The 23,832-nt window shown below is 33.3% G+C and overlaps 1 protein-coding gene across 1 annotated transcript in view; it reads right to left on the reverse strand.

Moving 5' to 3' along the window:
• LOC106666531 overlaps window positions 1-23,832 on the reverse strand; it is a 67,754-nt gene that overhangs the window by 36,842 nt on the left and 7,080 nt on the right. The window contains exons 7-63 of the mRNA XM_014393807.2: window positions 23,630-23,725; window positions 18,860-18,979; window positions 18,731-18,802; window positions 18,565-18,660; window positions 18,458-18,505; window positions 18,340-18,396; window positions 18,106-18,189; window positions 17,953-18,045; window positions 17,810-17,896; window positions 14,810-14,917; window positions 14,642-14,728; window positions 14,483-14,563; window positions 14,342-14,425; window positions 14,151-14,270; window positions 10,972-11,055; window positions 10,877-10,912; window positions 10,687-10,809; window positions 10,560-10,622; window positions 10,262-10,492; window positions 6,281-6,361; window positions 6,132-6,194; window positions 5,959-6,069; window positions 5,795-5,896; window positions 5,651-5,731; window positions 5,500-5,586; window positions 5,339-5,440; window positions 5,201-5,272; window positions 5,059-5,133; window positions 4,913-4,993; window positions 4,763-4,843; window positions 4,449-4,517; window positions 4,291-4,374; window positions 4,123-4,221; window positions 3,986-4,060; window positions 3,856-3,915; window positions 3,694-3,789; window positions 3,542-3,631; window positions 3,421-3,477; window positions 3,278-3,355; window positions 3,140-3,220; window positions 2,996-3,082; window positions 2,850-2,933; window positions 2,726-2,788; window positions 2,594-2,668; window positions 2,453-2,533; window positions 2,325-2,384; window positions 2,166-2,249; window positions 2,055-2,105; window positions 1,267-1,323; window positions 1,109-1,168; window positions 951-1,034; window positions 837-887; window positions 688-771; window positions 454-510; window positions 291-350; window positions 138-218; window positions 21-74 (exon numbers count right to left, since the gene is read on the reverse strand). Of these exons, the coding sequence (XP_014249293.2) occupies window positions 21-74; window positions 138-218; window positions 291-350; window positions 454-510; window positions 688-771; window positions 837-887; window positions 951-1,034; window positions 1,109-1,168; window positions 1,267-1,323; window positions 2,055-2,105; window positions 2,166-2,249; window positions 2,325-2,384; window positions 2,453-2,533; window positions 2,594-2,668; window positions 2,726-2,788; window positions 2,850-2,933; window positions 2,996-3,082; window positions 3,140-3,220; window positions 3,278-3,355; window positions 3,421-3,477; window positions 3,542-3,631; window positions 3,694-3,789; window positions 3,856-3,915; window positions 3,986-4,060; window positions 4,123-4,221; window positions 4,291-4,374; window positions 4,449-4,517; window positions 4,763-4,843; window positions 4,913-4,993; window positions 5,059-5,133; window positions 5,201-5,272; window positions 5,339-5,440; window positions 5,500-5,586; window positions 5,651-5,731; window positions 5,795-5,896; window positions 5,959-6,069; window positions 6,132-6,194; window positions 6,281-6,361; window positions 10,262-10,492; window positions 10,560-10,622; window positions 10,687-10,809; window positions 10,877-10,912; window positions 10,972-11,055; window positions 14,151-14,270; window positions 14,342-14,425; window positions 14,483-14,563; window positions 14,642-14,728; window positions 14,810-14,917; window positions 17,810-17,896; window positions 17,953-18,045; window positions 18,106-18,189; window positions 18,340-18,396; window positions 18,458-18,505; window positions 18,565-18,660; window positions 18,731-18,802; window positions 18,860-18,979; window positions 23,630-23,725 (4,668 nt within the window). The remainder of the gene's footprint in view (window positions 1-20; window positions 75-137; window positions 219-290; window positions 351-453; window positions 511-687; window positions 772-836; window positions 888-950; window positions 1,035-1,108; window positions 1,169-1,266; window positions 1,324-2,054; window positions 2,106-2,165; window positions 2,250-2,324; window positions 2,385-2,452; window positions 2,534-2,593; window positions 2,669-2,725; window positions 2,789-2,849; window positions 2,934-2,995; window positions 3,083-3,139; window positions 3,221-3,277; window positions 3,356-3,420; window positions 3,478-3,541; window positions 3,632-3,693; window positions 3,790-3,855; window positions 3,916-3,985; window positions 4,061-4,122; window positions 4,222-4,290; window positions 4,375-4,448; window positions 4,518-4,762; window positions 4,844-4,912; window positions 4,994-5,058; window positions 5,134-5,200; window positions 5,273-5,338; window positions 5,441-5,499; window positions 5,587-5,650; window positions 5,732-5,794; window positions 5,897-5,958; window positions 6,070-6,131; window positions 6,195-6,280; window positions 6,362-10,261; window positions 10,493-10,559; window positions 10,623-10,686; window positions 10,810-10,876; window positions 10,913-10,971; window positions 11,056-14,150; window positions 14,271-14,341; window positions 14,426-14,482; window positions 14,564-14,641; window positions 14,729-14,809; window positions 14,918-17,809; window positions 17,897-17,952; window positions 18,046-18,105; window positions 18,190-18,339; window positions 18,397-18,457; window positions 18,506-18,564; window positions 18,661-18,730; window positions 18,803-18,859; window positions 18,980-23,629; window positions 23,726-23,832) is intronic.

Genomic DNA, 23,832 nt, shown 5'->3' on the forward strand with positions numbered 1-23,832 from the left:
AAACTTAAAATAAATAGTACCTTTCCTAGGTTTGTTTTTTTGCCGGTATTTCTTGTTATATGATAGATTCGCCCCTATAAATTAATATTTATTTAAAATAATATAAATTTAAAATCAAAATTCGATTGACTTTATACCTTAATATTCCTGGACCTGTGCTTTATTTTTTCAACTGGACTTAAAGTTATATTAAATTTGTTTTCCGTGTAAATTTTGTCCTAAAATTATTCAAAATTGTGAGTTTAATTTAGGCAAATTATGTAAATATAAATAGAAATATGTTAATGTACTTTTATGTTTCTGGAAACTTCGATTGAAGGGCTTGACGCAGTCGTATTGTTAATTAAACCCTAGAAATAAGAAATTTTTTTTCTAAAGTTTAAATTTCAACCTTTGTAAAATGATAAAATAAATTGTTTTTAGATTTTTTTTAAAAGTCTCATATGCGTTTACCTTAACTATCGACGATCTTGTGCTGTTTTCAACGTTCAGTGTATTTACACTTTCAATCTAAAAAAACATTTTTTGAAAAATCTTAAAACTTATTATTATTTTTAGAAAATTAATTTAAACTATAAAAAGTACCATAAAAAATTAAATGTTATATTTATTACCCATTATGTACTATTAATCTGTTGGAAAATGGTTTTTATATTTTACCTTTATTAGATTAAAATATCTTTGTACCTTTGTGGTTTCCTCCGAGGCCTTATTTAAAACTTTATATTGATTACGGGTGATATTAAAAGACTTTAAGTGTCTAATCAGTCCCTATAAATATTACAAATAATATTTTGAATAATTGATAGATATTTAAACTTAAAATAAATTGGTACCTTTCCTAGGTTTCTTTTTTTGCCGGTATTTCTTGCATAATAGATTCGCCCCTATAAATTAATTTTATTAAAAATAATATAAATTTAAAATCAAAGTTCGATTGAATTTTCTACCTTTGTAATATTCTTGGACGTGGGCTTTATTTCTTCCAGTGGATTTGAAGTTATATTGGATTTGCTTTCCGTGTAAATTTTATCCTAAAAGGATAGAAAGTAGTGAGTTTTTTGGACAAATTATATAAATAATTTTCGATCAAAGAATATCACTGTACCTTAATATTTCTGGACATTTCGATTGAAGGGCTTAACACATTCGTATTGTTGGTTACGGTCTAGAAATAAGAAAGTTTTTCTAAAGTTTAATTTCAATTTTTTTTAAATGATCTAATAAGTTGATTTGAGTATTTTTACGTCCCGTATATTGGTTTACCTTGATTATCGACGATTTTGTACTGTTTTCCACGTTTAGTGAAATTAAACTTTCAATCTATAAAAAAATATTTATGAAAAATCATAAAACTTGTACAAATTGTTTCCCTTTTCTATAAGAAATTACTTTAAACAACAAAAATACAGAAAAACTTAAACGTTATATTTATTTCAATTAATCAATCTTTAAGTAAGGTATTGATTTAGATAAAAAAAGGCAGTGTCACGGGCGGGATTCGAACCCCACGACCTTCGGCTAAATACGCCGCTGCTCTACCACTTGAGGTAGAGCAGCGGCGTATTTAGCCGAAGGTCGTGGGTTCGAATCCCGCTCATGACACTGACTTTTTTATCTCAACCAATACCTTACTTAAAGATTAATTAATCGAAAATAATTTATTTGGTCAATCGGACCACGAGACCTAATCGGTTATATTTATTTATTCACGAATAATCAGGATCTCGGTGCTGTCTAGATGAAAAATACCATTTTCATTGTACCTGCCGAGTTCTCAACCTCCAAAACAATCGTGAACATGTCTACAAATTGACATAATTAAGTTTTTAATAAATGGTTTCAAATTTCTTTGAAGTCAGTCCAAACATTTCCAAGGTCTGAATAGGTCTTAATTTAAATTGACAACTATCTATTAAAAACGTAATTATGCCAAAAATTCAAGTTGTTTACGAGGGTTATTAAAAATCTTTATATGTTTAATCAACCCCTATAAATATTATAAATAATATTTTTAGTAATAGATAAATTATATTGGAAAAATATATTAGTACCTTTCTGAGGTATATTTTTTTGCCGGTATTTCTTGCATGATAGCTTCGCCCCTATAAATTAATTTTCTTAAATAATATAAACTTAGATTCAAAGTTCGATTGAATTTCTACCTTTGTAATATTCTTGGACATGGGCTTTATTTTTTCAAGTGGATTTGAAGTTATATTTGATTTGCTTTCCGTATAAATTTTATCCTGAAATTATTATAATTTATGAGTTTTATTTTGACAAATTATATAAATAGTTTTGATCAAAGTATGTCAATGTACCTTAATATTTCTTGACATTTCGATCGATGTGCCTAACATATTTGTATTCTTAATTAAGGTCTAGAAATAAGAAAGTCTTTTTACACTTTACATTTCAACTTATAATTCAAATAAAATCAATTATATACCTCTGTAATATTTTTACTTTCAATTTTTGATGGTACATTTTTGCAAGGAGAATTCGACTTTTGTTCACAGCAATTTAGAACCTAAGAATGATATTTTTGAAAAGTATACATTTTTTCGTATTTCAATAACTATATTTATACCTCGGTTTTATTTTTCAGTTTTGTAATAGCCTGGCTGGGCTTAAAGTCAGTGTCTATTTTAAAATAACTTTTTTCCTAGAAATTTTATGTATGTATTATTATGTCAAGTTTAAAATCATGATTTAATTATACCTTTTCTAAATTTCTCCTATTGGTTTGATAGGTTCTTCTGATATGAGTAAGGTAACTTAAGACCTAAAATATTAAGGAAGAAAAATGAATTTTGGCAATACATTTCATATGTGTTCTAATTTACCTTAGGAATTTTTCCTGGAGATGTTTTTGCTTTCAACATGTCTGAATGTGTACGATTGACCGTTCTTTCTATGTCGCCTTGTCCCTATAGTCCAAGTTTAAAAAAAGAAATTATTTTCGGCTTGATTGTATGCAGACTGATTATACCTTAGTAATGTAAACTGAATCCGTTTTTATTTTATCAACCCCTGTCAGATTGCATTTGATTTCAGTGTAATCAATGCTCCTTGGTTCCTAAAATGAACACATATATTTGAGAAAATCAAGGCCTTTTGGATGAATTTCTATTACCTTGGTAGTATTTCCGGTCTCGGGTTGAATTTTAAAATTCACGATTTTTGTAAGGGTTCCGGTTTTTCCATTAAGCCGCCCCTAGAAATAATAATTTCGTAAATCGTCTAATATGATAACTGTAAGTATAAGTTCTACCTTTGTGGCTTTCCTAGGCTTAGCTTTGAAGTTACGAACTCTCGTACGAGTAACAACGGCCTTTTTATCATTTAGCCCCTATAAATAATGCGTGAAAATTTATCAATTTTGATTTTTCGTAATAGTTAAAATAATTTGTCTACCTTATCGTCCCTAGGTTCCAGATTGCCTTTAACTCTCACATTTTCTATTCTGTGACTCTAAAAATAGGACAATTGATTTTTTTAAATGGTCCATTTTGTGGGAATATTCTAGAATATTTACTTGGTTCAAAAGTACATCACCATTTAATCCGATTTTCATAGTGATATTTGGCGAGTGGACAATGTTAGTTGTATTTACATATGGACAATTCTACAAAAAAATATATATAAAAAAGGTTTGATCGATAATGATTTATGTTTCAATAAATTTACTTGTTTCAGACGATTAATGTCCGTTTCCTGTGATTCTCGATCCGTCGTATTATTCATTCTCGTAATATTCTGACCATCCCTAATTTTCTCCAATCCCTGATCATAAAACATATATTTGATGATCTATTTAATTTTTAAAAACAATTTCTTATTTAAATCTACCTCAGTGTTATTCCTTGATAGAAATTTATGTTTAAAGTTCAACCTATTCCGAAAGCCTCCCTGGACAATAAAAAAATGAAATAAAATAAATTTTTGAATTTAATACCCAATAATAATATGAAAGGTCTACCTTACGAGGAAGAAACTTATATCTTGGGTTTATTAGTGTTACAGGATGAAAATGCTTCCTCTTTATAATTTTAGTCTATATAAAAAAATAAATTATAAATTTCACATAATATTTTTAAAACTTAGTTATTTAATCACTTTATTCAAAAGTATAAGCTCCGTGGTACTAGAAACAGGTGTCACTGTCTTTGTACTGTTTTTAACATCATTATTGCTCAATTTGCTATCGAAATAAGTCTGTAATAAAAGATAAATCAGGATTTTTTATTGTGGAAAAATATTTTTATAATTTATATAAGAATCTACCTGATTTAAATTCTTGGAAATATTTTTTACACGAGTGGTGCGTCTGTGATGTGCATTCAGAACTTTCATAATTAATTTATGTTTCTAAAAATTTAAAAAACCAATGTAGAAAAAATCTGTTTGTATTTAGATCTATCTATTTTGAGTTGTATTTATACCAAAGTGCGTTGGGAGAATTTATTCCGGCCAATTTTATGAGTCACTAGTTTTTTAATGTTAATATGATCCTAAAATTTAGAGAAAAAAATTAAATATAAGAATAAATTTAATATTGATTTTTTTAAATTTAGGGACCATTCTCAGGTATGCTTTGTTAATTCTTACACACTGCTTCTATCTCTGCAGTTTCTAATAATCAGACATGTCTATAATTTGCTCTGTAGAAATTTTTATTTGTTAATAATAATTAATGATTATTTAAAAATTCAATAGAAAAAAGTGGTTATATGATTTCTTGATTAAAGAAAAATACCTTAGGACTACTGGCCTTTTCACTTGCTGTACTACACCAGTTATAATTTTCAGTTGAATTGTTCGGAAGGTTAGGTCGTTCCTATAATAGATTTAAAAAAATCCAATCTTAAAAAAATGTTTACAGAAAACTATAAACATTATAAACTACCTTTGTACTATTACTTAGATCTTTCATTACATTCATTTTTTTATGGGCTGAATAAAATTTCGTTACATTATAACTTTGACTCTGAAAATATTAATAACATATAAATTTTAAAAAAATTCAATGTATACCATAAAATAATAATTCACTTGTTTCAAAAGTAGATGATGATAAGAATGCCTTGCAGTTTTATTTTTTGGACTGATTCCCAGTTTTAGTTTATTCTAGAATAATAATAAATTTTAAATAAAAAGTTTGGTTTATTTAAAAAAATGTAAATCAGTAATGTACCCTGGCGTTTTTAACAAATGGCTTTACAGTGATATTTCTGATAGCCGTTAAATTTTTTATATTCTCGATGTTCTAAAAATAACCAAAGTTAAATAAAATCTAAAAAAAATATACTTTTTATATCAAATAAATGTTTACATGTTTCGAAGTTTGATTACAATCATATGGCTTCATTGTGTGTTCGTTCAATTTTTTATTATTTGCACTAACTTTTCGATGGTGCAGGGTTGTATTTCGCTTCTAGAAAAATAACAATTGAGTTTAAAAAAATATCAACAGGAATAGTAGCATGAATATACCTTTATGTTCAAACTGTTCATAGTTTTTAATATATTTCTATTTACTGGATGTTTTGTAACGTTTGCCGCCCTAAACAAATTTGGTCTCTAAAAATTAAATTAAAACTAGTGTTAATAATTATTTTCGATTTTTATGATCTAACGATAATACCTTGGTAATCATTAACGTTGTGCTTTCAACAACGTAACGCTTAACATTGAAATTTGAAGGGATTGTACCGTGAAATTTGTCCTAAAAATAGTTGAAGTGAATTTCACAGAATTTGAACATATCAATTATATTAATAGTAGATACTTTTTTAGAATGCAGATTAATGTTAGCTTTTCCAAATGGTGTATATTTCTCAATAAATTGGCTAGAAGTTACATTCTGTCTATTCCGATTGAAACCTGGCTTCTAGACAAACAAAAAGTAAAAAAAATCGAATAATAAATCTTAAATTTTTATTTAGAATCTACCTTAGTAGAAATTCTGTTTAGCACATCGGTATTGTTCCTAATCCTGCTGATTATGTTGTTTGTTTTATACTTCTTCTCGTAATTTTTGTGAGAATTATTGCAACTTTTGTTCTAGAAATAAGAAAACGTGTTAACTGAAGAGTCCTTTTGAAACCATTTAAATAAAAACCTACCTTCGAGATTTTTGTATTCGACCTATTTCTATTAACCAATGTTTGATTTTTTATATTACAGTCCTAAAATTGTTTAAAACTGGTAAAATATGTGACTACCGGTTTCATCAATAGGTTTAACAGATTAAAGATTTATTAAATGTATTTACCTTTGTTTCATTACGTGCGGACAGTTTTATTTGAGTCTTTCTCTTAGAATGGCTCATATGTCTAGAAATTGAGTTTTGTACCTAAATATTAAAAAGGAAAAATAATTTTTGTAGAATGTGTTTTTATTTAAAAAAAGAGTTCATTTTTTCATATTTGTATGTTGAACATTCATACATTTTATAAATGTTGTTCTTCTAATTTTCACCCGGTCACATCACCGGTACTACCGTCAGCTCTCCCGCAGAACATATCACACATAAACATGTACACATGTTTTTAGAAACCAGCCTAAACTGGGCGTCTAGCTGCTGAGTTATTAGACGGCTGGGCTAACATCATAGATGACATGGAGAATTCTGGGGATGGGAGATAGTAGCGAGGGTTGAATGGATGGGCTAGAGTACGAAAAGTCAGTGAACTTCACGAAGAGGAAATATTGAGGTCGTAGGTGAGATTAGATAAACAGCAGAGAACATGGAGAATTATTCTATGACTTTAGATTAAAACGAGATTGGGTGGATATTGATGACTTTGTGGTATCCCACAGTTCTGATCCGTATGTTCATTTATGTCGAACTTTTAGAGTGTTGTTTGTTTGTTACAGTCATGTCTTATTTTGGTCCTAACGGTCTGTTCAGTAGAGATATTGGGTTGTCCGGAAAATAATGCAGGATTTTGGTATTAAACAAAAAAAAAGAAACTAGTTACTTTAAAGCAATGTTCTTTAATCAAAATAATTTCCCATACTCTCAATACATTTCTCCCAACGTGTTGGTAACTTATTAATTCCGTCTGAGTAGAATTCAGAATTTTTAGAATTGATAAAGTCAATAAATGCATTTTCCAGTTCCGTTTGATTTTTGAATATTATGTGTTGTAAGTAGTGGTCCAGGTGTCTAAAAAAATGGTAGTCAGTAGGCGAGAGGTCCGGAGAGTAGGGTGGGTGAGGCAAAGTTTCATAGCCAAGCTCCAATAATTTTTGTGACGTTACACGTGACACATGTGGTCGAGCGTTGTCATGCAACAAAATGGGCCCTTTCCGATTGACCAAAGAGGGCTTCATTACTGCCAATTTCTGATGCATGGTATTAATTTGGTTACAGTATGATTCAGCATTGATGGTTTCGCCAGGATTTAAGAAGCTGTAGTGTATTAAACCAAATGAAGCCCACCATACCGTAACCATTACCTTTTTTTGATGAGTTGGGGGCTTTGGAAAATGTATTGGAGCTTCTCCTTTGTCGAGCCACTGTCCAGAATCCACTTTTCGTCACATGTAACAATTCTGGCCAGAAATGGGTCATTTTTGTTTCGACAAAGAAGTGATGCACAAACATCAAAGCGCTGATTTTTTTGGCGATCGTTTAATGAGTGTGGAACCCAATTTTCGAGTTTTTTCACTTTTCCAATCGCCTTGAGGTGGTCAGCGACGGTCGTTTTACTGACTTTGAGTTGCTCTGCAAGTTCTCGAACAGTTGTTTTGGGGTTTTCTTCCACCACTGATCGCAGAACATCATCATTAAGAGAGGAAGGCCTTCCACGACCTTCTTCATCTTCAAGGCTGAAATCTCCCTCCCGAAATTTTTTAAACCACCTTTGCACAGTGCACTCATTAACACAACCCTCGCCCCAGACTTGGTTAATGTTTCTAGCCGTTTGGGCTCCGCTTCGGCCGAGTTTAAACTCGTAAAAGAAAATCGTACGAAATTCTCGCTTTGACATTATAAGGATGACTGAATTATTTCCAAGTAGCGGAATGCTACAGAGGTAAACAAACAATATCATTTGGAAGAGGATTAATAAGTGTTGACATTCATACAAATGAGTAATCCTGTAAACGTAAACAGAATATTTTATATAGATTTTTTTTAATGAAAACTTAAAATCCTGCATTATTTTCCGGACAACCCAATAGCTTGAACGGAAGAGTTATGGTAAAACGAACGATTAGAAGGGAATTTCATAAAGCGGGATCAGATCCCTTGAACGAAGGGGATGTTGATGTTAGAGACCGAAATAGGCAACTTGAGAATTTTTCTGGGAACTTTGAATTGATGGATGGGTTGGATACTAGATAGCTTCGAGGCACCGCACAGTACTGGGTCAATTATTTTTATTGTTAGTTTGGCTAGACATGCCTTATTTTTGTCTTACAATTAGCAACCTTCTTACTTGTCCAGGCCTGCTGGTAAAATCGGGATCACATAGGAAATAAGGGGCGAGAAGATCTTTGACCCAACGTCATTTAAGGCAACTTGGAGGATTCTGAGGATAAAATTTTGAGAGAGGTTTTGAATGGAAGGGTTATAATACGAAGGTTAGAGTGGAACTTCACAAAGTAGGAAGAGATTCAGTTTTGAACTTGTAATGTTGACGTCAGTGTGGTTAGGTTAGGGACGTAGTAAGGTACTTGAATAATTCTTCTTGGAACTATGGATTGGAATGATGAATGGGTTGGATATTGGACAGCTCTGCCAACTGTTTCTATGAACGGGAATCTAAAAGAGAAAAGAGTAGAACGCGATAACGATAGTACCTGCATAGAGGTAGAGTGTATTCTGGTTCGTACATACGTCGACAGTGTGATGTTTGGATGCATCGGCAGGTAAGTAATATAAATAGTGTATAGTACAGAACCCAGAATGCTCCCTTGTCGGACGCCGATTGCGCACTCTGAAGCATCCATCGGTGACAACAAACATGTCGCGAAGAAATTCTGCATAATTCCTTTTGTATTTTATAGTTACATGCTTAATTAAACGTCTCACTCATTAATCAATTTATTTTTGTATATGCGTTTTGGATCGTTTTGAAAGAATAAAACATTCTCATAGACGGTTAGCATATAAATCCCGCAATTAATAGAAAAAATAATATAATTCCCGAATATATTAAAATAATACAACCAATAAAAACGAGGAGTTGTTAATATTTTCCATAGTTATGATCTTTATGAGCTTAGTTTAAAAAACGCATGCTGATCATAAAGTAATTCTGTTTTAAAATTTATCATTTGTTCCATAAATAATAAAAAAGTAGAGAAATGCCAAGTATTGTGTTTCCGCATTTAGCGGATATTCCTATATTTAGCATATTGATTACGTTCAATTAATAGAACGAATTAAGTCTGCCTATGTACTATTAATACAGTGTAATCGACCTAATCTCATTTTAATTATTAAACTGCTATTCATTGGGTTTGCCGTTGATTTTTCCAAATCAGAATCAAACAGATCGTAGCAAATATTCAATTCAAACATTTCGCACGATTAAATTTGTATTGACATTTGATCTTTATTTCGCATGTAGCATTTAAAAGCAGAATCCCTGATGTAAAAAAAAAACAAATAGTGTTTTAATGTGATTGTATATAAAATAAATATTATGAAAACAAAATACTCATTGTCTGAGCAACCATTTAAAAAAGAAAAAAGCTCAGTTTGAATTATTCACTTTAAATTTGTTATTGTCAAATTAAAGCAGAATATATAAAGAATATTATTTATTTATTTCCAATTAATTAAGGCTCGGTTGAGATAAAAAAGTCAGTGTCACAAGCGGGATTCGAATCCATGAACTTCGACCTTCGGCTAAATACGCCGCTGCTCTACCACTAGAAGTGACGGAGTATTTAGCCGAAGGTCGTGGGTTCGAATCCCGCTTGTGACACTGACTATTTTATCTGAATCAAAGCCTTAATTAATTGAAAATAATTTATTTGGTCAATCGGACCACGAAACCTAATAAATTATTTATTTAATTTTTTGATAAATATTGCTTTTATGATATTTGTGAATATATTATACATATTGAGATATATATGTATATAATCATTTGTTTCTATAAGGTTAACACAAGCTTTTATGTTATTTCACTCATGTTAGACAAGCATAATTGCATTGCGAAGCAAAATATTATGTTATTAGTTAAAAGTAAAAACTAACTGTATTGTTTGTTAATAATAATCAAACTACTCTTACCTTATGATTAAATAGATTTCTTTTCCTAGGTTTTTTTATATTCTCTTCTTGGTGTCTTTCCTTCTTCAGCAGTGGGTCTCCATATTTAACCCCTGACGTTTTATCGGCCGTATTCTCATTTTTCTGCGAGTTTCCATACTTATTGGGGTCGTCTTGAGGCCAATATTTTGCGGCAGCTGCGAGGGACGATCCCCCGTTCAATCTCCCGACGTTGCCCTCGTTGAATATTTCCTTGAAAAAACAAACTCGTTAGTAAAACGATAGATCGAAACTAGATTATGTGCCTTTTGATAATTACAGAAAGTAGTAACAAGTCGGCATTTTGGTTATGGCGTTTCATGAATTGTTTCGCTTTCAGGAACTGAAAAATAAGAAGATGAAAAGAAAGACCAAACTAAAGAATTTTTATAACATTAGATTAGTACTTTTCTAATGGATGGGATGATCAACGGCTCTTCTGTAACCCAGGGATAATTGTCGTTTTCTCGTTTAGTAGACGATTTCTTATTTGCCCTAGGCACAGTCGTGCTTTCGTAGCCACGAACGTTCTAAAGAGAAAACATAAATTAATGTTTGCTATTTAAGACTGGGGAAATAGAAACATGAAAAAATTACCTCGGCGTTGTTATTTCCGTATTTAGGTGTGTATTTCTATAAATGGAAATTGGAAAAATTAGAATCATATTGAGAAAACGACAGAATCGACTTACCGTATCCGTATATTTACCATCCGAACTGGGCCGCGCATACTTTTGGTATCTTTCGAAGAGGTTTATGAAAACTTTCTTTTCAGGCTGAAAAACGAAAATACGTTTAATTGCAAAAAATAATGTAAAATTTACCACTAAACATCTTTAATTCTACAGAATAAACAACTTTTCACGCTGACTTGGTAAGCTAATCTACCTAAAACGGGCTTCCCAGGCTTTCATACTTTTCATGCTTTAATAACTTAAAGAACTTGACATGCAATTAGATATCGGAAAGAAGTTTCTATCTCTAAATCTCGTGAATTAGTATTGGGTTGTACACGAAATCATATTTTATCCCACTGTTATTTACCTGGCCAATAAATGTTATTGGGCATGATTGTTCTCCTTTTCCAAATATTTTAATAAAATACTTTTTTTGATAAGAAAATAAAATTATATTTTTTACCTTATTTTCTTCTTAAAAGAGTTGTTTAAGGTTACGAATTTTCCAAGAGAGTATGGTGGTTTTTTCAAAGATAAATTTTTATTTTGTATTTTGTTTCCTTCTACGTTTTGGGCTCTCTGCCCATCATCAGAAAGGCCTAACAAGAAGTACAGTCAAAGTTATTATTATATATTATAAACTAATTATTCAGAAATCGTGAGATGCGGTCTGGTGTGATGTAGGTTTCAGAAAAACATTTTCTTTATCGTGCCAACGGTTCGATCTTTATTGAGATCATATTGAGACACGCAAGAATGGCACAGTTACACAGAAGACAAACACTTTGAGCCCTGAAGATGATCTCAATAAAGATCGAAACGTTGGCACGATAAAGAAAATGTTTTTCTGAAACCGACATCACACCAGACCGCATCTCACGATTTCTGAATAATTATCGATTAACGGTCAGTAATCACCACACATATATTAAAAACATTAGTAATTAATATTAATTTATTAGTTTACATTTTTCTTTTTCATTTATGATAAAAATTTGTTGAATAATTACCTAGCAGTAATATAATAAATCTTACTTCTTGTTAGGACTTCCTAATGATGGGCAGACAGCCCGAAACTTAGAAGGAAACAAAATAAAACTTGTCTTTGAAAAACACTACCTGTTTTCTTGGAAAATTTCTAACTTTTAGAAAAACTCTTTTAAGCAGAGGAAAAGGTAAAAAAATACAATTTCCTACACATGTGAAACTACTACAATAATTTAAATAAAAGGAGGATAAAATAAAAAGCTGATTACACCTAAAGAAATCACCAGCTCGACAATGGTGCGGAATTGCATCACCAAAATAAAAGATTCGATATGATGTTTGTTGATCGACCCGCAGATAATCTACGTAGGGTCCAACCTTCGTAGAGGTAATTAGACAGATGAAAAAGAAGAAGACCAATTGCTGGGTTCACCGAGCTTTCGGCGACTTATAGTGCCATCATCAGGGCTATCTAACTGTTGATCGACCTGCAGATAATCTACGGGCATAGATGTCTATTTTTACCGTCAAAAATTTAGCTGGCCATGCGCTCCATAACCTTAACAATGAAAAATTCACTCACTGGACATAAACAATTCAAAAACCTCCTGTTCAGATTTAAAAAGAAAGATCCCGAATCTAACAGGGAACTGAAAGGGCATAAGAAAGAATGGTATCAACCAACACGTGCAGATTCTGCGAAAAAATAAGAAACTGCAACATACTGTGCTGATTCACTGAAATGCAGTGTAAAATGCTTTAGGACGATAAATACAACCATTCACCCGGGGCTAATAATCAAATTCCTTTATGAATTGGGACGAGCTTGGTGCTATAGATACAGAAGTAGTGAATAGTGAAACACAGTAGTACTCAAAGATCGCAATAACCAAACTGTCTCGAATTTTACAATCTACATCTATACCGAAATATAGAGGCAGTTATTGTAGACTTTGACCTATGCCTACCTAACACTTGTAACTCCCAAATGTGCCCACTCTAGAATCTACACCTCAGGGGAGTTCACTTATCTCGTTATGCTGCTGGGTAGTTAGGCCTTTAAGCCAGATGCCCAGGAGATCATCGCTTCCCAACTTTTATAATGGATATTTCCTTACCTATGATATGTCTCTATAGAAAGTTCTTTGTCGCGATAAATTTTCTTGAGATATAATTTTGGGTTCTGAGGTTTCCTACTTTGGCCCAATACTGTTTGTACAGTATTTTCACGATATACTTGATTCTAATCGGTCTTCCTTGGTCTTGGGTATTACAGCCGACGTTAAAGTATTTAAGGATATCGAAGATAGATGGCAATGACATGTCATGGTATGAAGTTAAAAAACGTAAGAACCCAAAATCTTCTTTACATTCTTTCTCTTTTGTAGCAATGATAGTGATATGACAGCATCATCGCTTAAATCATCTCTGCCAACGAACAAAGACCTAAGACATCCTTCCATGACTTTACTGAAGAAATGACTGATTGCGATCAATTTTGAGTAGGTTTCTGTGAGAATCCCTGTCACTAATGAGTTAATAACTGATTGGTGATTCCAGTCACAAACAAGTTCCGACCAGTTTAAGTACCTCCGTAAGTCAACCTTACTAACTGTTCCCTTTTTTAAGGGTAGGTAGATAAAAACTATCTACAATAAATACACCACTGGACAGTCCATATACTCCGGGGGAGGGGTCCGCGAAACTAAACAACTATACCCAAGGGTCCTCAGTATATCCCGATCACGACGAGCACACTAACATCCACCACCGGATAGTCAGTCCTTTTATTTGGGATGAAAGAATGTACTATCATTGACTTTCATTTTAGTCAATTGAGGTTTTTTATGTATCGTAGCAAGAGGACTACACACTCATAAACTTTTATTTCCGCCGAAATTGATAGCTTCTCTGATTTAAACGGAAGGTCCAACTTTCTAATAGAATATATTAGATTCATTAGTTAATTTTATACAAATACTCCACAATTTGAATGTTCCTTCCTGAGCCTACACAAAGCTAGCCCACGACCATCATAGGATTGCTGGTAAAAAGCATCGATATTACCCGCCCTTTCGATCATGTTGTACGCAAGTTGCATTTAGTAACTTCCAACCTATTGCATTTCGCATGTCATTAGGAGAAATCTTGATTTACAATGTCGTCCCGTTCGAGTTGCTATTTGATCAAATAAATACTGTAATTACCTTCTTCGTTGTAGGTTTTTCTGTCGTAGTTGTGGTGGTCGTAGTTGTGGTTGTGGTTGTTGTCGTCGTGGTTGTTCTCGCCTTGGTTGTTCTCGTCGGCTTCTTTCTATATCTTATAGTCTGAATAGAATTGACCAATAATAATAATGAGAAAAACGATAAACTGAGTTTTTTTGCATATTCTGTTTTACCTTTTTTCTTGTAACTTGCTTCCTGACAGGTTTTGTTGTTGTTGACGGTGGAGGAGTTGGACTTGTCATTTGCGTGGTTGTTTTCTGTAAGGAATTCGATAGGTTAAATCCATATTTTTATTTTATCTTCAATAAATTTACGTTTTCGGGTTTCTGAGTGGTTGTTGATTTCAGTACAGGTGTTGTTGTGGTCCACTTATTCTTGAGCTGTTTCTTGGCCATCTAAAATTGGTTAAATTATATATTTTAACTTATGTATTAATTGTTAATTATAATTTTATCATAAAGACAAGTAAGTACCTTTGTTGAATGAGGGATTTTGTAAACTGGCTTTCTCCGTCTAGGCTGAAAAGTCGCTACGAATTCATGTCGATTTATCAAACTTTTCTAAAAACACAATTTTTTCCGCAGTGAAAATAACATTCGAGGATTAAAAAACAATTGTTTAATTTAATTGCATTTCCGTACCGATTCCGGTTTCGTGAAATTTTTTGGTTCAGATGTTACACGTTTAGTAGAGTAGTTTTCTACTATCTCTTCACCTCGTCTGTTAGTTTTCCAAGCTTTTCTGCTGTTCTAAAATTTCAAATAACTATAAATTATAATAATGAAAACAAGTGCCTAAAACCTGCTTACTGTCGGCACTCCGGAGGTTTGGTAGTACCACCGCAGGCGCCGGAGGCTATCGACATTTCATTTCAGCCCCAGACGCAAGCAGATTTAATTTAACTACTCACTCTCTCTTCATTTTCAAATATACTCGTTCTTATACATTCACAGGCTCCAATTGCCCAACGGCATAAAAATGAGAAATTAAATCTTTGGGAGAAATTACAGACAGGCAATTTTCTGGAGGATGCTAGGATCCTAAAATTCGGATTTGATAAGAAAGTTCAAATTAAAATATTGAAACATAGCACACTGGATGATAGAGATCCCAGTTAATGCTGATCATAACTGGTATACATATAGTTCTAAGACCCGTTCTGGTAAGTATCTATCAAAATAAACTAACAACTAGGATTGGACAATATGTCTTAAATTGAGGCGAAACCTGTGGCCATTGAACACATTGTGCCTGGAAGAACAAAACACTACATATTCCGACAAAAGACGAGCCATTTTCTCGGACAAAAAGCGGCATTAAAGGCAACTACCTCATTGGTTTGGCATCAAAGCCCTGTCAGCAATTAAGGACAACACAATTACCCTTATTTGGGTGTCAGGGCGCGGAAGGCAGAGGGGAAACGAGGAGGTCCATATATTGGCCAAAGAAAATTCAGCGAGTGCACCTTATTTGAAAAAACTATATCTATCCAAGAATGTGTTAAAACTGAGCAATCTCTATTTCAAAAGTACATAAATGGACCATGGTAGAAATTAATGGCAGAACTACTAAACCTAGGTTGTGATTGGTTCATCATCTCCGGAAGCATATGGAAAGAATAAGAGGGGCAGAAACAGCCTGCTCAGATATTGCCAGGAAGAAGAAAACAACGAGCCATCTTCGCAGTTGTGCGAAGGCCTGTGAAAGATAGGTGGCTACACCTGGAAGAGGAAAGGCAATGATTTGAAGCCCATAACAAAACTTGGGGACCTGATAAAAAACCCTAAGGTTATCGAAGACCTCTAAACATGATGGAAATTGCACTATAGACCAATATTGGTTGAGGTGCGTAAATTCGTAAATAGGCCGATTCCTTAACGTTAACCAGACATAACATTCACTTAAATAGGGCGATGAATTATTCCATATGCTTCAACGACCCTTCAGTCATATAAACAAATACCAATTTAATAACTAGTCTAATTGATGGTCGATGTGGTAATTGACCAAAGAAAATTCAGTGAGGACACCTAGCAGCCTTAGACGTTTTTGCGGCATGCCCAATTTTGAAAAAGTAGATCCATCCGAGAATGTGTTTATGTTTTCTGTATTTCAAAACAGAGGAGTAAAGAAAAAGTGCATGAATGGACATCCGCCATCAATTTTTCACACACAGACACAGACACACACACTCGGGTTTATAACTACATTCTCACAAAACAATTAACACAGAATACATCAATCACCAAATTTTTTATGTCCATAACACAAAGATCAACTGCAATGCATATGTACAAAAATTCTCTGTTATTCTCGATAGAAAATAGATCAAATATGTGTGGTGATTAGTGACCGTTAATCGATATTTATTTAGAAATCGTGAGATGCGGTCAGGTGTGATGTAGGTTTCAGAAAAAAGATTTTCTTTATCGCGCCAACGTTTCGATCTTTGTTGAGATCATCTTCAGGGCCTGGGATTTACAAACATTGTTTACATATAACAGTTACATTTTGGATGTGGAAAAGTGAATTTATACGATGCAAAATATATTTTTTATATATATTCAACCAAAGTATTTCTACTCACTCAAAGTGTTTGTCTTCAGTGTAATTGTGCCATTTTTGCGTGTCGTGTCGAGAGTGCCTGTGAGATTTTGCTCTCTGTTTATATACACTGGATTTTGAAGGGGTGGGGAAGGATGTCGGTATAGAAAAGACAATTTTGTATAAGGCGTCGGCTTCTTTGAGGTGAAAAGAGCCGACAAAGGGAAAAAATGTGTTGGTAATGGTTCGGCCAGATTATCCTTTCAGGATTATATAGAAAGGGACAAATATAATTATATTAGTTATATGTAAACAATGTTTGTAAATCCCAGGCTCTGAAGATGATCTCAATAAAGACGTTGGCACGATAAATTAAATGTTTTTTCTGAAACCTACATCACAACAGACTGCATCTCACGATTTCTAAATAAATATAGATCAAATTGTGGGAAAATTAATTTCCCCTGTTATTATCGTATTTTATTGTGTACCAGAGATTGTACAAGAACGATGACTCAAACATAATCTTAAGAAAATATTAGTTGTCAGTTGTACTAATAAATGATAAGAAGTAAGAAGGCAATTGATTAATTTTTTTTGGTTTAAATAGCACTACTTTTAAAGAAACCTACTTGCACACAACCTTAAACCTGTATATTATTTTTAACAGTTAATAAATAAAATAAATATCTTTAAAAAAATCTATTAATCAGAATAAAATATATAGTGTTCTTATGAAACATCGTTTGGACTAATTTTGATAAGAATTACGTAAATATTAAATTAATTAAGGTTTTTAGTTGAGATAAAAAGTCATTGTTTCGAGCGGGATTCGAACCCACGACCTTCGGCTAAATACGCCGTTGCTCTACCACTTGAACTATCGTGACCTCTCACCTCTCAAGTGGTAGAGCAGCGGCGTATAAAGATTAATTAATTGAAAGATGTTATTTGGTCAACAGACAACAAAACCTAAGAAATTAAATAGTAGGTGGATGGTGATAATCTTTGAAAAGAAAAATGGTTAAAATTGCGTTGATCAGCAACACATTTGCACGTGCTATTAAAATCGTAGATTAAACAAGTGAAATCATTACCATGGCGATTTTCCTGAAGTTTGGATTTATAGATTTTGGAAATTTCTCTTCTTCAACTGGCTTGTTGGGCCTTCTGCTTTTGAAACTCTAAATAAAATCAGTTTCCATTAGACAAAGGCTTTAAGAAATTGATCGAGGCTTACCATGAAGTACGCTGTGCTTTTTGGCATCGGCGGTGGTTGCGTGATGTATTTTTCAGTGGTTTCTGAAACTGTACTAGGCGGGGACGGTGTTTTCTGAAAGAAAAAGTTGATTTTAAACAAATTTTCGATAAAAGATGAATGTTTATATCTTACCAATGTGGTTTGAGCAGTTGTTTTCTCATATTTATGATTTATATGTAATATTTTTTTTTCCCGTAGGTCTGCACGTTGAAGTTTCTGAAAACGAAAAATATCACAGAAAAATATATATATGCTGCATATAATTTTTGATTTACAGGATTTGTTTACACCGTTTATTCAGATGGCACCAGGTTATAAAGTAAAATCTGTAAAAGGAGATTTTATAACAAAGAGGGATTTTCCTACCTTTTTCAACTGGGCTATGGTTTCTTCTAAGCTTCTTCGGTCAGGAAATTCTGGTTTCTGAAATTTTTTGAAAATTAACAACTGTTTTTAGTCTCTGTTTTGAAGTTGTAATATTTACCGGTTTGTTTTGTGTTACCTCACTCTCCTGGTTTTTTCTTTTATCGTCCTGAAAATATAATATTGTTTGAAAATAAATAGTAATAATAAAAAAACTCGTGTATATACTTTGTTGTATCTTAATTGAGTCTTATCTGTATTTCTAAGTTTGTAGGTACCCATGTCATGAGGTCTAACCTTGTAGCGTTTCGGAATGCCAACTTCCTGAATTAAATAATTTCATAATTTTGCTTTAATAAAAAAAAGAAAAGTCTGTTTTTAAAGATCAACCCACCGGTTGTTTGACATTCTTGTCGTAATGGCCTCGCCAATGTCCGGGTTTTCTAACTTGAGCCCTCTCTGTACTCTGAAAAACAAATAGTTAAACATTGAGAAAACCGGTGGGAAAATATGTTTTGCTTACGGAAAGATAGCCGGCGTAATGCGTGGGAGCCCTGCTCAAATATTGGGAGAATAATTTCCTAAACTCGTGGTCGTTTAGTTTAGAACCTCTTTGAGAGTTTTCCCGTTGGAGTTGCCTTATCTGTAAATTTAATATTTATTTACAACATTAACGCTAAGTGTTTATTATTAATTTCTACAAAATTGTCATGGCTCGTTACAATTATTTTGAATTTCTTAACTATACTAGTACTCTAAGATAGGTAAAGATTTTATTTGATCTAATTTTGCAATTATAACACAATGATAGTCAAGTAGGGGAAGTCGCGGTACACCGTTCCTTCCAACTTATAATTTTATTTGCAATTTGCACTAAGACTAGTTGATTAAGGTAGTGTTATAACAGATAATGTGAAAATCGCAGAAAACCCCTCTATGGCACACTTTTCTCATTGAGCAGTACAAAAATTGAATTTAGATAACTTTAACCAAAACAATTAATTAAGGTTTTTAGTTGAGATGAAAAAAAGTTAATGGCACGAGTGGGATTCGAACCCACGATCTTCGGCTAGATACGCCGCTGCTCTACCACTTGAGCTATCGTGACCTCGATCCACTCGGACATCAACTTCCTATCTCAACCCCACCTTATGAGTTTTCCCTCCTTTTTGCCATTTTTCAACTTTTTTTCATCTTCTTCTCAATTCTCAATTCTTCTCTCAAATTCTTCTCAACTAAAAACCTTAATTAATTGTAATGATTTAATTGGTCAAGCGGACCACGAAATTAGTGAATTTAACCAAAACGTAAAATAGCAAATATACAAAATATCTATATCAGAAATATAATCTGAAAAAAAATATTGATACAGAATATGCTGCGCTTCAGCTATTGTCATATAGACAACATATCTTTTAAGTTCAGTTTTCACTTTGGTACAGTTTGGTCAATTATTGACAAACCTAAGAAACTTGTCTTCATCAACTAGAATGTTTTGAAGATAGCATACCACCTCCAAAAGAAGGAAAGTTGAAAGACTTATAGCAAAATTTGATCTTTGGTTTTTTTTATAAATGCGAAGTTTACTTTAAAACTGCTTCCGCTGCTGCGGGACTTCAAGGGGGAACATAACTTTATCTTTTTTATAATTAACTGATCCCCTGTATACCAGACGGGCGGTCCAAAATGATTCCCCTCTCTCCCACAAAGAGCGTATACTGCAGAAATGATTCTCATGTCCCTGGCACTGAGATTACTACATCGATAACAGGAAAAAAACCTTTGTCATATTACGGATTCACTCAGTCCATTTTCAAAACTCAGGAGAAAAATCTCATATAATTTATAAATAATTAAAAGGAATCAATGTCGATGGAAAAAGGTCGTGCTGGTCTGTATTCCCGTACTATGTGATAACCTGGAATAAAGAAGCAAAGTGATCCAAGTGGCCTCATCAGCGCACGGGCCACCCCATCTTGTCTACCGAGGACATGTGGGACTTCTGCTAAATTACTAAAAACTGACCCTGGTCCAAAAGGTCGGTTCGAAGGATTGCTTACCCAGGATTTGCATAGATAGAGCTTGGCTTACAGATGGTCACTTGCTAGCGGGAAAAAGGCAGCATCGGTGGCCGTTATGTATCGAAAGATTAAGAGTTTATCATATTTTATATTGTAGCTAACTAGAAGACTGCAGAATGATGGTTCCTGCTAACTTTAGCTGGCATTACGGCAAAGATTGCTGTTTCAGTACCTCAGGGTTTTAAGAATTTTTAATGTATGTAGTAATTTTTTGTGTAATGTGTTGGTGTGAATGTAAATGAATGGCACGAATTATGCGATTATCCTCACCCGGAGGGATATGGAGTACTCTGGTACTCGGTAGTGTGTTGTCTGAAAAGTGAAATTAATTTATTAGCGTGAATGAAATGTTTAAACTTGTCCCAAGGAATGTCCAATACAGTAAAATTGCACTTCCAGCTATCCCGCTGAGTTTTCTTGTTCTTTTAATACTAATTTGACTACCCGAGATACTTTTGAGAGATTAGCAAGAATGGAAACAGCAGACAAAATTTGAGATAGTCAGCGACAAAGATCCGCTAGATAATTTCAATTTCCAGTTCAAGGTTCACGCTATTTCTTTAATTTTTGTACCCAGAGAACAAATTATTTTTCTAAACAAGGGCTGCCTTTTCATGAAAAATTTGGCTTTTGCCTTAGAGGATTTAACCTAAGCTTGAAAAAATATGAATTATGGTATTCTAAAAGTAAATAAAAACAGTAAATTGCTATAATATAAAGAGCAATTTTTAAATGAGCGGAGAGTATTGATAAACAAAAAAAGTCTTAATATTGAACCTTGAGGGACACTGGTAACAATAAGAAACGAATGATGTCTCGCCAGTAGGGTAGACAGGGAAATGCTGATTTTATTCATTAAGCATTAATAATTTTTACAATTACGTTGAAAATTGTTTAGTTCTTGGAATTAAAACTTCCCGAAACAGAACCAGCACATTTACTACATTAACCTACCCGATTTGTAACCTATTATGTAGAGCATAATGGTAGATTTAACGATTTCAGCATGCTTGAAAAATAACTAACACTTTCTGCTAGGAATAAGGAACTATAAACTATGCAATACACAAGCTATAAAAAACGAAATTAGAACTATGATTATTATATAGAAAAACTCGAGACAATAACAAGCAGAGAAAGAAATCAGTAATTTTGAATGACTTTTTATCCAAATGTCTAGCCTTTTTTTTAAGTTTGGAACAAGATTTAACATTAAAAAATGTAGATAGAAATAATGTTGTTCTTACTGGACTACTCAGCAGGAACAGACTGCGAATCCTAACTGAATTCCAAACAGGACACTGTAGATTAAATGGACACCTAAAGAAAATTGGAACAATCCAAGATGGCATGTAGATTCTGCAAGGAGGCAGAAGAGACACCAACACATTTACTAACATACTGCGGAGCTACATTAGCCCGCAGGAGTAAATGTTTTGGGATGTATAATGTGACCATAGAAGAGCTTCAACCACTAAAGCCGGGCCTATTAATCAAGTTTCTTGATGAATTTGGACATCGATGTGCTTTAGGCAGAGAACGGGGGATACAATAGCTCTTAAAGGGCGCAGTATACTATACCCTGCAATTATATCTACATCTACTGGACTACTCCCAGCTTTAATATAACTTATAGCATGCCAATAATAGTTTGGCGGTAATAAAAATATCTTTATGACAATCTTTAATAAAAACGAAAATTACCCAAACGGTTCTTAAAAAATGTTCACGATGACCTCTGTAGCATGGAATATGTTTACAAAATTATCAATTTACCTAGTTCAAAAATTATGCCATTAAAAACGACTATAATTTTTTCCTGTTGGTTTGATTTCCATGAAAAATACATATTAATATATTGGGTTGTCCGGAAAATAATGCAGGATTTTAAGTTTTCATTAAAAAAAATCTATATAAAATGTTCTGTTTACGTTTACAGGATTACTCATTTGTATGAATGTCAACACTTATTAATCCTCTTCCAAATGATATTGTTTGTTTACCTCTGTAGCATTCCGCTACTTGGAAATAATTCAGTCATCCTTATAATGTCAAAGCGAGAATTTCGTACGATTTTCTTTTACGAGTTTAAACTCGGCCGAAGCGGAGCCCAAACGGCTAGAAACATTAACCAAGTCTGGGGCGAGGGTTGTGTTAATGAGTGCACTGTGCAAAGGTGGTTTAAAAAATTTCGGGAGGGAGATTTCAGCCTTGAAGATGAAGAAGGTCGTGGAAGGCCTTCCTCTCTTAATGATGATGTTCTGCGATCAGTGGTGGAAGAAAACCCCAAAACAACTGTTCGAGAACTTGCAGAGCAACTCAAAGTCAGTAAAACGACCGTCGCTGACCACCTCAAGGCGATTGGAAAAGTGAAAAAACTCGAAAATTGGGTTCCACACTCATTAAACGATCGCCAAAAAAATCAGCGCTTTGATGTTTGTGCATCACTTCTTTGTCGAAACAAAAATGACCCATTTCTGGCCAGAATTGTTACATGTGACGAAAAGTGGATTCTCTACGATAACACTAGACGTTCTGGACAGTGGCTCGACAAAGGAGAAGCTCCAATACATTTTCCAAAGCCCCCAACTCATCAAAAAAAGGTAATGGTTACGGTATGGTGGGCTTCATTTGGTTTAATACACTACAGCTTCTTAAATCCTGGCGAAACCATCAATGCTGAATCATACTGTAACCAAATTAATACCATGCATCAGAAATTGGCAGTAATGAAGCCCTCTTTGGTCAATCGGAAAGGGCCCATTTTGTTGCATGACAACGCTCGACCACATGTGTCACGTGTAACGTCACAAAAATTATTGGAGCTTGGCTATGAAACTTTGCCTCACCCACCCTACTCTCCGGACCTCTCGCCTACTGACTACCATTTTTTTAGACACCTGGACCACTACTTACAACACATAATATTCAAAAATCAAACGGAACTGGAAAATGCATTTATTGACTTTATCAATTCTAAAAATTCTGAATTCTACTCAGACGGAATTAATAAGTTACCAACACGTTGGGAGAAATGTATTGAGAGTATGGGAAATTATTTTGATTAAAGAACATTGCTTTAAAGTAACTAGTTTCTTTTTTTTTGTTTAATACCAAAATCCTGCATTATTTTCCGGACAACCCAATAATTAATGTTGGTGAGCAAAAAACATTTCAGTGTCACCTATGTATCTAATTTATCACACAGATACCTTTTCAAGTAACGTAAGTGGGTCTTCTGAAACTGGCGCTGGAGTCGGTTTTACTCGTTTTAAAACGTGTACTGACTTAGCAGGTTTCGCATCGACCTGACAAAACAAATAATAACAATTATATTACTGTTTCTGTTGATTAATTATAGCCTGTAATTTTAATTGTACAGTCTAGTTGTTAAAATCGCTAATCTTTCATATAC

This window comes from Cimex lectularius, unplaced genomic scaffold (assembly GCF_000648675.2).
Source record: "Cimex lectularius strain Harlan isolate CLEC.00 unplaced genomic scaffold, Clec_2.1 scaffold319, whole genome shotgun sequence".
NCBI lineage: Eukaryota > Metazoa > Arthropoda > Insecta > Hemiptera > Cimicidae > Cimex > Cimex lectularius.